This window comes from Phallusia mammillata, chromosome 2, assembly GCF_965637545.1.
Source record: "Phallusia mammillata chromosome 2, kaPhaMamm4.hap1.1, whole genome shotgun sequence".
Taxonomy (NCBI): domain Eukaryota; kingdom Metazoa; phylum Chordata; class Ascidiacea; order Phlebobranchia; family Ascidiidae; genus Phallusia; species Phallusia mammillata.
Window position 1 is genome coordinate 6,913,928 of NC_137253.1, and position 13,384 is coordinate 6,927,311.

Below are 13,384 nucleotides of genomic sequence, written 5' to 3' on the forward strand. Positions count from 1 at the left end.
CCATGCATTAGGGATACTGTTGTGATATTATACATAATGTATATATAATGGTTTCATAATTTTAACTGCTATTAGCAAGATTTTTTTTACATACCTGGAGCAAAATGTCTTCACTAATGAGTGCAACAGACAAAAGCACTTTAAAATATATCGGAATTGGATTAACAGTTATAGTAGGAGGTGGAGTAGCAACTTATGCGTTTTTACAGTAAGTACAATATATATTATCGTTGTGTTTTAATTTCTACAATGACCTTGTAGGGATGACAGACTATATTAGGCTTTGCTAAAGTAGTTAAGTTTGTAAGTCGCTGTTTTTGAGCTAAAATTGTGTTTCAAATTGAACCATTTTATTTGGTACAAAAAGTAATTGTATCATAGTCCTCAAAAGTGCATTGGTGACATTTAAATTGTACATTTTTAATATTTATAAAAATAATTTCAAAGTCTTTAATTTCTACAATAACTTTGTAGTAATGACTGACTTTACCTATATATATTGCAGTTTTTATTAGGCAGTGGTAATGAAGTCTGGTTTATAAGGTATATATATATGATACGAGAGTAATTGTTTCATGACCCCAAATATATTTGTGCCATTTATGCTAGATATTCTCAATATTCTGAGATAAAAACTCTATAAAGATAAACCTATTTGCACACATAAAATCAGGGTTGCCATTGACATGGACTCCAAAATACTAAAAAATTCATTTTTTTTATGAAAAGGAACAAACGTTTTTGAACAAATCTTTGCATTTACACGACATATGCGATGTATTGTGCCAAAAACAATAGATTCCAGCAACTCCTTGTTTGTAGAAAATACTTTTGATCTGACTTAAATCCCCAACAACAGCTCTGTGCATCCCACAACAGCTCAGGTCTGGGTTTGCTTTCACCTGTAGCTGGGATTCGACTGTCATTTCACTACATCTTTTCCTAGTAATTGTTAAAAACAGACAAAATAAGGACTCCGGTTAAAAACAAGGACATTTCTTAGAAATAAAGACAATATGTTTTACTAAGACATTGCCATTCAAAATAAGGACAAATCTTAGAAACAAGGATGGTATGGCAACCCTGCATCAAATGTAATTTATTGATTGTTTAGCTACAGACAGAGCCAGCCTTGTCGACCGCCAGCACCTGGTAGCGATGAGGAGTTGTTGCGTCAAGTTTTAGAACTAAAACAGGAAGTGGTTGTCTTGAAAAACAATTTGTCAAATGCTGTTACTGAACTTCGCAAAGAGTTGGGCGGGATTCAAAGCCTGGTGGGCCAGAAAAGGTAAATTACTAAATTCAGTTTATTGAATATGGCAAAACATCTATTTGCTGGCATTATTCAGTCAAACAATTACCAATTGTGTTTGGACAAAATTTTAAACCAGTGTTTCCCAACCCCTTGACTATAGTCATTTGCAGACTCAAAAACACTTTGTATATTATGACAACAGTATGAAATTGAAAAATATTTTTGTGTTATGGTGTTGATTGCTGTCTCACAAACACCTTGCAGTCTGATTTGAATCCACAAATGCAGGATTAGAAAAACTGGGTTAATACGCTGACTTGCTTTGTTATTTTTGCTGGTTGCAGTTCTTAACCATTGTAAAGTGATATGTGTTTCTAGTCAAACAGTTTACCAGTTATATATATACTTCTGCTGAAAAATTAACCACTACGTATCTTTTGTTACACTGCTTTACTGCCCTAACAACTCTTGAGTATCAAAATTCTTGTTTAAATTTTAATGAAAAATTTGAAAGCCATTGCCTAAAAACATTCCCTGGTCCAGTTAGTAACCACAATTTCTCATTAAACTGTACAGGACTCGTCGTAGCAGATCAACGCACACAACTCGATCTTCTACATCGAATCGAACAGCTGGAAGTTACCAGACAGCTTACAGTGATTATGATGATGATTTTTCAGACGATGAGTTTGAGTAAGTACTGCTTCGTATTTTATTGTAACAACTTCTTAACCTGACATTCTTACTTTATGAGATTGTATGTTGAAAAGACTTGCTTAAAACTTTGCTCAGAGATACAGTAAATCTTGGTCAATCCAGATTTGTTTGGGCCAAAAATTTTTCCGAATTAAGTGAAGATCCAGATTAAGCGAATCCGTCTTGACTGAGATTTATTGTAGTGCTTAACATATGTTTAGGAAATGCTGTTCCTATATATATTTCTTGCATGTAAAGTTAGCATTCAGCATACATGTATAATTTGTTTGGTAAATTGTGAAGCTAAGAGTGTTGAAAAAGGACTGTATTATTTTTTTTATGCTCCTTAACGTAAGACTCCTGTATCCAAAATCTTGAATTCTTTTTCGTTTCTTTAGTATTGCCTTGGATCATTTGGAGAACAACGTCAATGGGAATGCAAATCAACCAGCTCCAGGATCCAAAGAAGAGCTTGATGCGATCTGTGCCAAAGTAGATGCATTGTACGATGGATCAGAGGAGGATCAGGAAGAGGCGATGAGGATCCTTCAAGATAACGAACTAAATGTGAATGTATGTATCTCCTGGTTATAACCCACTGTTATATGATGCAAGTCATTAATTTGCACCCATTCAGACCAAAATAATTGTCCGGATTAACTGATGTCGATTAGTTAAAGCTTCACGCTTACCACATATCAAATCATTTTTTACCTCTAATTTTGTCTGAATTAGGCGAATTAGGTCGCATAAACGCTCACAATGACAGTGTTATGCCATAAATTATGGTATGCCAACCCTACAAACAGCAGTTTGCCCAAAGGAGTAAAAAAAAATTTTTTTTCTCAATTGCGTAAGGTAATTGATTCAGACCATCGTTATTTACATCTTTGTTTCCAGCACAAAAACTCCTGGCAGCTTTTGTGGCGTCTTAGTCGTTCTCATGTTGGAGCTTATGACATCCGCACAGCATACGATGAACGCTGTCTCCATGCTACTACAGCAGTTGAACATTCAAAACAAGCACTTGAGTTATTTGAAGAATCCGCCGATGTACATAAATGGTAAGAGACCAGTGTAATCAAAGCTGCAGACGGTGGACACCGTGTCGACCTATATTGTTCTGGTCTCATCAGTGCAGCTGGTTACAAGACAATGGTCGCACTAGTGTAGCCACCTACTACACTTAAATTTGTTGGGGTTATATGCTAAAAAAACATGCCTCATGAAAAAAAAAACATGAAAAAAACATCCATCAGATCGATACTCAATTCTTTTTAATTTCTTACTAGAAATTGGCAGCTTATTCGCAAATAATATTGTATTTGTTGTAAAGTTACAGAAAGGTTGAAAAATGTCTCTAAAGCAGTGGTTCTCAACCTTTTGTGGACCGTGGACCCCTAAAAGTAACTTTTGGGCCTCGTGGCCCCCCTCAAGTAACCCTGTAGGACCTGTGGCCCCCTTAAATATGTGACTGGCGATCTCATGTTGGAATTCGGTACTAATTTCGACTTCAAACAGGTCGAAAAGAGTAAACAAGAATCCGTAATCGTAAAAAACCTCAATATAGACAAATAGTATGTGAAACAGTCGATTAAATTAGGGAGTAATGTTATAAAGAAAATGGCTTTTAATGCGTGTTTCTGGTGAATCTACACCCGTGGTCTCCCGGAACACAGCTCGTGACTCCCCTGGGGAGCCATGGGCCCTGGTTGAGAACCACTGCTCTAAAGCTTTATTCTTCAAAAACATTTCAACTATACAGTGCTTTCTCAAATATACATACAACGTTTTGCCCGCATTTGGATACCCCGTATAACACTTGTGTCAATGTTTAGTTTATTTGCAAATACTACGATCCTATATCTTATATTTTGCAATGGCTTCATGCATATCCAATAGGCGCCGTTAAACGTAAAAAATGTTTTATTTGTTCAAGACAAGCTGAAGAAAATCAAATATCCGTGTTTTGCTTATGCGGACGCATTAAAACATAGCATTTAATCGAGTACTACTTGTTATGGGTCCCCTTCCCTGAAGGGGACACATATTGTTTTTGTCCGTATTTTTTTTTTCTTTTTTTCTTTTTTTCTTTTTTCTTTTTTCTTTTTTCTGTCTAACGCTGGTTTGTAACGCTCGTTTGGTCAAGAAAGAGTGCTTCAAATTTATTCAAATTTGGACATATGTTAGATATTAATCCAAACTTGGTCCACCTGAAGTTTGACCCCAAATTACCCAGCGGTTCACCCACAGGCCCCCGAAACGTAAAAATTTTAACGCTGGTTTGTAACGCTCGTTTAGTGAAGAAAGCGTGCTTCAAATTTATTGAAGTTTGGACATATGTTAGAAATTAATCCAAACTTGATCCACCAGAAGTTTGACCCCAAGTTACCCAGCGGTTCACCCACAGGCCCCCGAAACGTAAAATTTTTAACGCTGGTTTGTAACGCTCGTTTAGTAAAGAAAGAGTGCTTCAAATTTATTCAAATTTGGACATATGTTTAATATTAATCTGAACTTGGTCCACCTGAAGTTTGACCCCGAATGACCCAGTGACACACGCTCGTTTGGTCAAGAAAGACACTGTAGGCAGAAGTCCCAAGAGAGTACGTTTACGAATAATAGGGCAGAGCGGGAAGGCTCAGCTTGACGTCGGACAGACGTTTTACGAGACGTCGTTTCGGTGATTAGAAATCAGCTGTTTTGCACAGCAATGCTATGTCGTTTTATTAAGTTATCACTCACATTTTCAGTTTCGGCAAAGGTTTCACACTTATGACGCGATTTAAACCTAATAAGCGTGCTTCGGTTTTGTATAATGTCAAGCAAAACTTTGTTAAACAAACTAAATATAAAAAAATAAACTTGACTTTTTTACAAGATAAAAGTTTTTTAAATGCTCGTTGTCAGGTTGGCCGCTGCATGACCACGGGTTACTTAAGGTCAATTAGTAGGTATTACTAACACAGTTCAGAACTTTCTTTCGTCATAACGTAGCGTTTTTTTTTTTTTGAATCAAATACCCAAGGCATGTATAAATTAGGTCAAACGGTGTTGTTGAACACCAAGGACGGCGTGCTATTGAAAACGGTGTCAAAAGGTCAAACAGTCGTTTGGTGTGTGCATCCTAAAAGGTTACTACATGTCAATGGTACTCGTTTTGCGAAACAAAGTTAAATGAAAAACTCGTTTTACGAAACAAAGTTAAGCAAGAGATTAAATTGAAAGTATTTGTTTCGTTCTTTTTTAATGTTTTTGTAATTATACGACAATAATAGTGCAAAAAAATACAACAAAATTTTTCATTGTTGGGTTAATGCTTTCTAAAAATTTGTTTTAAGAATTTAAAAATCACCGCAACATTAGTTTACCGTAAATCCGCACAAACACGCGTGTGGGGACCCATTAGTTTTTGTTTACAAAAACAATCATATGTGTAGATCAAATGATGTGTATAGTAAATTGGTAAATATCGTATAGAATATATAAAATGGAAGTATATCAGAAAGCCACCATTCTAGTTAATTTAGGGATTTTTAAAGACGAATCTTTAAAATGTAAACGCATTTTATATTTCCATATGTGTTTCTCTCCGTATATTTTTTATACTTCGTATTATGTGAATTGAAGTTCTTTCCAAAATCGGTTGCTAAAATACCAAGTAAGCAGATATATTTCTTAAAAGGACACATGTAATGTCATTTACGTCAAAAGCGCTTTAGACGTTAAATGTCATTCCGTCTTAGATTGATGAAGATTGTCCTATGAACGTTTATGTACCCATGTGTTGTAACTAGGGATGGCCCGATAGTACTGTATCGGCGCCGATACCCGATGTTTCGAGCAGTATCGGTACTCGTCCGATACTTTAGCGGTATCCGTACAAGTACCGATACTTTTTTTGAGACTTTATCATGTGTAAAATTGAAAATGAAAGGAGGCAAAAAACAACAACCATCGGCTGTGATAAAATATTTATGGGACTACAACTAAAAAACGCGTTCGTTTTGGATTTAATGAAATATGATGACCTAAATCGCTACAGCGACTTAATGCCGTAACACGTTTTTTAGGCCCGCGTTAATTGCGAGCGAGCGTCACAACGCACAAAGTTCATTGTAGACGTTTGTAAGCAAAAGTTTCGAAACGGCAGGTGTTTAATTTGTATGGCCAAGTGTATTTAGACATTCCTAGTGTTATCAGTGACAAATTATTTTCTATGCCGTTAGGTGAACTTTTAAATCCCAATTAAACTACCTGCGATTTTGCAATACAAAAGTTGGCGTTAAGAAATGACCCAAACGTCATATGTTTTTGGATTCCTTCACTGGGGGTATTAACAGACAATCCCATTCTCTGCCTAAAGCCATGATCGTTAAATGTTTTTTGTTGTCAAAGTCGTAAAACATTAACGCCGGTAAGACGTTACAAACAATAGACGCCGGTAAGACGTTGCAAAGCGCGTAGCATAAACGTAATCACGTGATCAGATGCGTAACAACTAGTGCACCAATCGTTAGTTATGCCTCCAATGCACCACCGTCGTTAGGGCATCGTTAGCTCGCCAGCTGATTTGCCAAGAGTCTTTACCAGACCTGGGCATTTTACGGCCTTAAGCGATTTATTAGACTGAGTGTGTTGTTAAATTAACTGTGATGGGAAAACACATTACAAATACATCAGTTTGAAAATGTTTTTGCTTGTTTGCAAAGTATCGGGTATCGGTATCGGTATCGGATCGCAGTACTTTTGGGGTAAAATATCGGGTATCGGTATCGGTTCAAAATATTGGTATCGGGCCAACCCTAGTTGTAACACCTTTCTCTATGCAATCAATAACGTGATGACAGCTGCATTTGTCCAAAATAGGAAACAGGATTATGAAACGTCCAATGCAATTAACCGACTGTTGATTGTTTTTGTGTTGGTCGGTACAATGGGATTTTTGATCTTTTGAAACTGATACTTTGAAAGCATATTTGCGTTTGCTTAAAACAAAAACACGTTTTACGAAAACATTTCCCAAAAAATTTTCAGAAATATTATTTATATTTCTGATCTGGTGTTTTACTAAAAAACACGTCTTTTTGGCAATAGCTGGTGTCCAGGATATATTCCTTAGGTGTGGTGATTGGTTTAGTGCGATTGTGCCGCTATGGTTCTTTTCAACAAGCAAAGTAAACCTAGCTCAAAGTTTTGCCAAGTTCTTTAGGCTCTGGTTTGACGTTTAAAGCCCCCTGAAACAACAGTTTTTCTATCATGAAGGGTCAAAACAGTGAACATTTTTCATGGTGTAAAACTTCCATCCAGTTTAGTGAAATATACTAAAAAATAGTTGCATATCATTTATTGAATGTACAGTAGGAAAAAGCTTATCCAAGTAAATTCTTTATGCGAGGAATAAATCCAACATTCTTGTTGTGGGTGCTTTCTTTAACCGTACTTAACAATGGACTGGTCCACGATATTTATTTAATTGAACTGGTGGTCCACGGAGAACCACTGGTCTAGTTGTTACAGTTTTACAATTCGTTTGGTACAGTTTAAAAACTTATTTCGTATTGACAGGTATGTGATTAGCCTTGGTGCCAATACAGACTTTGTGGGAACAAAAGAAAAAATCGAAATCGGCTACGAATTGAAGGAACATATCGACCGTGCTCTTGAGTTGGCCCCTGATGACCCAACGTTGTATTTCATGAAGGGGAGATGGTGTTGGGGTGGGTCAAAAATGCAATTAGTGTTTGCATGGTCGACGTCCTGAAGTATTGACCGCTTTACTTAACAACAAAGGGCTTCAAAATGCTAAGCCTTGTGTTTGCCTTATAGCGTGTTGTTTAAGCAGGGTTCCCGCGGGTATGGAAAACCTGTAAAGGTTATGGAATTTAAATTTGTATTTTTAAGGCCTGGAAAATTTTTGAAAAAGGCAAAATTTTGCAAAAGTCCTTAAAAAAGTATGGAATTTGGCGCCTAAAAATGCCAGATAGAGATAAGAATTTCAAATTATGTAACATTTGTATTCGTTTCAAGTATGGTAAATTGGCTACAAAGCCTCTTTTCTAGTTTTCTGTGGAAATTGCTCGATTTTTGTCGATTAAGGTTATGGAAATCCGGGTTTTTTTCTTGAAAAGTTTGGGAAAAGTCATGTGATTTATAAACAAAAATTGCGCGGGAACCCTGTGTAAGTTTATGTTTTATAAGTGCATGTGGATAAAAATGTTGTAAAAAAATGCTGCTAAGTTTTAAACCCCTTATTTATTTATAACACTGAACATTTAAATTCGTTTAGTGTTCATGAAACTTAAAATCTTTAATATGTACTCTTGATTACCCCCTAAAAAACTTTAAGAAACTCGTTTTCACCTCTAACTTTTCGGCTACCGGGTCTCCCCAAAAATGCTGACGGGTAGGGCTTTTGGTTCTATTCCGGCAATTTAATGAAATATACTACAAAACTAAGTTCTTTGTAAAATTGTTCTTACTTCCCAACCCTTCCCCTCTTTAGCCGCAAAATTAATAATTTAGCTATTTGCGTCACCTATCGAAATTTTGCGTCACCTATCGAAAATGTCGGGCTGACCTGAGTAATGATGTTAGTAGCTCTCCCTACTGACCAAATTGAACCTAGTTCTGTTTTTCACAACGATTCGTTTCATCCACAGGTGTTTACATGTTGACGTGGATTGAACGCAAGTTAGCCGCCACACTGTTTGCCACACCACCATCCGCTACAGTACAAGATGCGTTGGAAGCTTTTAACAAAGCTGAGGAAATTCAACCAGGCTTTTACAAATCGAACCAATATTATATTGCCAAGGTAAGTTAGGTGATCAGGTCTTGTGTAAAGTATGCAGCTCGGGACTGAACGCCCATCGCAGGCTAGATTTTCTACCTTATGACTTCAATTCGCTATCTTTTACATCTTAAATATTTTTGAATTTTACCATTTTTGTGTTTTGTTTAGTGTGAAATGATTTTCTGTAAAAACTAAATGCGTAGTAAAAAGTCAATTTTAATTCTCATCAAAACATTTCTATTTCCATTTAGTGTTATTACGAGGTGAGCGATTATTCAAGCGCTCGTAGATGGCTCGAGAGCGCCCTCCAGTTGCCATGTAACAATAAGGACGATCGCGATGCCCACAGAGATTCAAGCGAACTGCTCGCCAAGTTATAAGCAATGCTATTAGCCAAAATGCGCTTGTTTTCCTTTTGTAAGCATAGGTAAGTTGAAAGTAATAATGAAGCTACGCCAAAACACAGTTGCCATTGTTTTGTGTGCAAATTTGCAAGCAATGTAATTACACTAAGCTGAATAAAAGTCGCGTATGTTTTTATTCTGGGTGTATTTTAAGCCATTTTTTTGATGTTTGTTAGGCGTTTAAGAAGCTAACTAATTAAAATTTGATATTTTGCGTTGGTATGTGTACTTTTTTGATTATTTTTTAGGCAAATTGCAAATATATATGCGTTGCATTGAGCAAATGGGCTGACCTGGGCTATTGAGGTTTAATATTTTTGAAAAATTTTCTGAACCCTTTTTTATGGAAAAAAACGTAGCAGTGATATTTTACATAACTTTTTCGGAGCTAGTGTTTGAAACGTTTTTAAATCTTAAATTATACTTCAATTATTTTTTTTGATTGTGTGAAAAAAAAACGTAGCAGTGATTTTTTGGAGCTAGTGTTTGAAACGGTTTTAAATCCTAAATTATACTTCAATTATTTATTTTACTGAATTTGTGTTTAAGTGAAACGTGGATTTTTTTATGTCAACATTCGTGATTTTATGTTTGTTATATTGTTGCACATGTAAAACAAAATAAGAAATTATTTTTTAACGTTCAAATATGGCTGGATGTATTTGTGAATTAAGTAAGTAAACAGTCGTGGGATTTACAACCTGCAGTATAAATTGCGAAAATAATCGACAAAAATCGAAAACGTGTTTTGTCGTTGAAGTATTTTTGTGATGTGTATTCTAATAGTTTTATGACGAATTATTCTAGCAAAATTTAAAAGTGAGTCGAATTTGACAAAATCTTTCCAGAATGTATTAGAATTTATTTCTAGACCTAATAGCAAGTATTTACCAGTGCATAAAAGCACAATGCAGCCATTTGTTGCTTGTAAACTACCTTTTGTTTGAATTCTCCGCATTAGCAAATTAATTTGCTACCAAAACCCAATATGCACGTTAAACGTGAACCACATATTTATGCCCATCTTTGTCCGTTTTAAACTGTTATTTTTTGAAAAAAGGCGTAATAAACGTTTTTATGAGACGTTACAACATAGACAAACAAAAGAATACTTAAATGCAAATACAAATAAATTCCAGTACTGAGAAATGCATTTTAAGGATAAATATGTGTAAATATGTCATTTTAAGGAATAAAATAAGGATAAATATGTGTGATGGTGTTTTAAGCGCATTATTATAGTTTTAATGTGATACGGGTTGTTTTATGATTTTGATTTTTTAGCTGAGTGTTGTGAATTGTTAAACCTCACGTGATTGGCGATTGTTGTTTTCGTGATTGTGACGTCATAATATAATACTATGCATTTCGAACTTGTCGTTTGTTTGGTGAATTATAGCAAATTGGAATTAATCAGCTATATTTTTTGACGCATTGGAAAGCAATTGCGTCAACTTAAACCTTTCCGCTAGTGGGCGCCGACGAGTAAAAATACCACAACTTTAAGAATTTAAAAAAAATCACCAAATTCTTAACTAGCATTTTATATGTGAACAAAATCCACAAGGGTGCACTAGAAAGTTTTCTCAATAAATAAAAGCATTTCACGCTGTTGCAGAACCATTGATTACCGCCTATCTAAATTCAACTTAACGATAAAGCTGTAGCAAACTGTACCCCAGTTTGTCGAAGTTTATAACGTCTCAACGTTGCACTTTCTCCAAACTATTCTATTTCGTCTAATTTCTGAGGCTTTTAATTTTTGGGGGCCCTTAAAGTATTTTTTTATGTTCTTTTCAACAATGTGTCCTCCTTTTGGGGATGGAAATATGGTAGGTCCACGTTAATATATCTGAGCCACAAGTTACACAATAAAACTTAGGTTTTTACGTAAGGGTTTTGGCAAGTAACTTTGCAAACTTATACGCTCTTTGAGTATTACTTAGGCTACAAAAAAAAATACTGAAACAACTTAGAAAATACGTGTTGTAAATTTCAATGAACATTAAAATCTTTGCAGCATAACCCAAAGTGCATCTCGCGACTCGCGTACCAGCTAAAAAGCTCCGGGGTGCCACTGATGGTAATCTTACCACAGGTTGAGAACCACTGCTCTACAGTACTCGATGAAGAACTTACAGCTTGGGAAAAAATACTTGACATAATCAGCAGGTGGTTTCCCCATTTCCGGCCCACTGTGGGCTTCGATAAAAATCCGAAACTCAAACACAGCGACGACGGAAGCGCGATGCAGGTTGCCTTGGTAACGGTGTTTGTGCAGGAACGTCACGTGATGCCACTGCGATGTTTGTTTTAGGTGTGAAATAAAATTGGGGAAATACACCGACTGCCTTTGTACAATACAACAGTAGGCAACTCTTATGTGCTATAGCAGTCTTGGGGAATTTATTTATTTTTTGAATAAAATTGTATTTACTTTTAAAGTTTTTTGCCGCGATAAGTTGCTATTAATAAGAGTTTTTACACTGGTAACAAATCTCTCGGGGCTTCGCTGACAAGCGTATTATATCGTGTTTAGTCATAATCCACAAATTGTGCCCTCCGCTGTTACTGACCATAATAACGTTTCAACGTTGCGCAGCCAATTTTAGCTTAATTGGTGATTGTTTTAGTGCAATTGTGCCGCTATGTTTTTGTTAACCAAGCGAAATAAACTCATCTTAGACATCGAAAAGTTGCATATGACTTTTATGAATAATGCTTGTTACATTAAGAATAAGGAGAGAATTGTAGCCAACCCTAAACAAAGCTGTTCTTCTTATTTCATGTTAATTTCTCACCAGTAGCTTTATCACTAACGTCATCAATCGATGTGTGTTTGTTAGTGACGTCACGTCTATGTATCAGATTACCTTCAAAATGTTTTGAGAAAAGTGCACTGTTTGCAATGCAGCATAATACCCATGCGCGTGTACCTAATGTTTGTTATTCCATGTACCAAACAGCTTTAGTCACAATAGGTGTTGGTACATTTTTTGCAAGGTTTACGCTAGGAGTCAAAATTTGAAGGAATAAACTGTTTTTTAAACAAACTGTAAATATTTTAGGCCAAATTTACTTTATTTAACAAAAGTTTTTTCTTTTAATTGATATATTTCTTGTAACATTTGATCATAACCGATATGGTTGTTTTGTTGTGGAAACTATGGTCAGAATATTCACAAATGTGGCCATGTATTCTTTCACCAAGCAAAATAAACTTACCTCGACTTAACTTAACCCAACTCAACTCAAATGCTGTGAAGGATTCTCTTTTGCTTGTAGATAACATATGGACAGTATTCCATTACAACATTTTCCCGCCAAAATTTCATTGCTGGTGAATCACTTCCATTAAAACAGCGGATCAGTCATATCAATAAGCAGTGTTTGTTTGCGCGATCTAAGTAACAATTGTGACGGACGACTCGCGCGATCAATCAAAACAGAACGTCGGCGTTTGTGACGAAATAGAGGCAGCGCGCCGGACAGTCCCAGCCGAACTGAATGGGCGAGAAAAGAAAAAAGGCAACCACTGACGCCAAGCTGCCTCGAATTTCAGTTTGCAGCAGACGTGTTGTTGGTAGACGTTGATACTGTGAGTTGGTTTTTTCGATGCCGCCTTCTTGGATGTACAGACTGTTGTTGTGTATTGTCAGTTTAGCAATGAGCACAGAATAAGCATTTTATTGCCAGTAGAGTGTACATTAACAAGAGAATTAATACTTAAATACACTAGGCAACCTTACTAGTTTATTTAAGTGATGTACAATGCACTTGCGTATTTTGCGACATAGCTAACACAAAGAGATTCTCAGAAGGTTATGTAGCAGGTGTAGACTACAAAACAAGTATTATAGTGTCAGCAAAAACCAACCGAATCAGTTTTTGACAAGTTTTATAAGCAATGCAACGACTGTTTTTAACTTTGATACCGGAAAAGATACGATACGTTGTATGTGTGCTGAGGTGTTTTAACGTACGAACAAGTTTAAACAAGCCACGTTTCATTTCTCGGTAAATTATTAGCAGAATAAATAAACCGTTTTCTAACTACACTTTGTGTATTTACATGACAACAGAATTGGAAAACCGAGAATTAATTAACAAAAGATCAAAGTCTACTGGTGGTATCATCTGTTGTTTTATGCGTCAGCAAAAAGCGTTCATCAGTTTTAATGCTTGTTTCGAGTTGATTTAAAAACATAACGACACAAATGTACTGGAAAATTC

General features: G+C 35.9%; 1 protein-coding gene across 1 annotated transcript; it reads left to right on the top strand.

Annotated features, from left to right (window-relative positions):
• Position 1: 1 nt before the first annotated feature.
• On the top strand, positions 2-10,524 carry LOC145215274 (regulator of microtubule dynamics protein 2-like). Its single transcript, XM_080083967.1, has 8 exons — positions 2-208; positions 1,115-1,288; positions 1,832-1,948; positions 2,350-2,524; positions 2,852-3,015; positions 7,520-7,671; positions 8,614-8,768; positions 8,999-10,524. Exons 1-8 carry the CDS (start codon positions 105-107, stop codon positions 9,125-9,127), a joined length of 1,170 nt encoding a protein of 389 aa, XP_079940093.1. The 5' UTR covers positions 2-104; the 3' UTR covers positions 9,128-10,524.
• Positions 10,525-13,384: the final 2,860 nt, after the last annotated feature.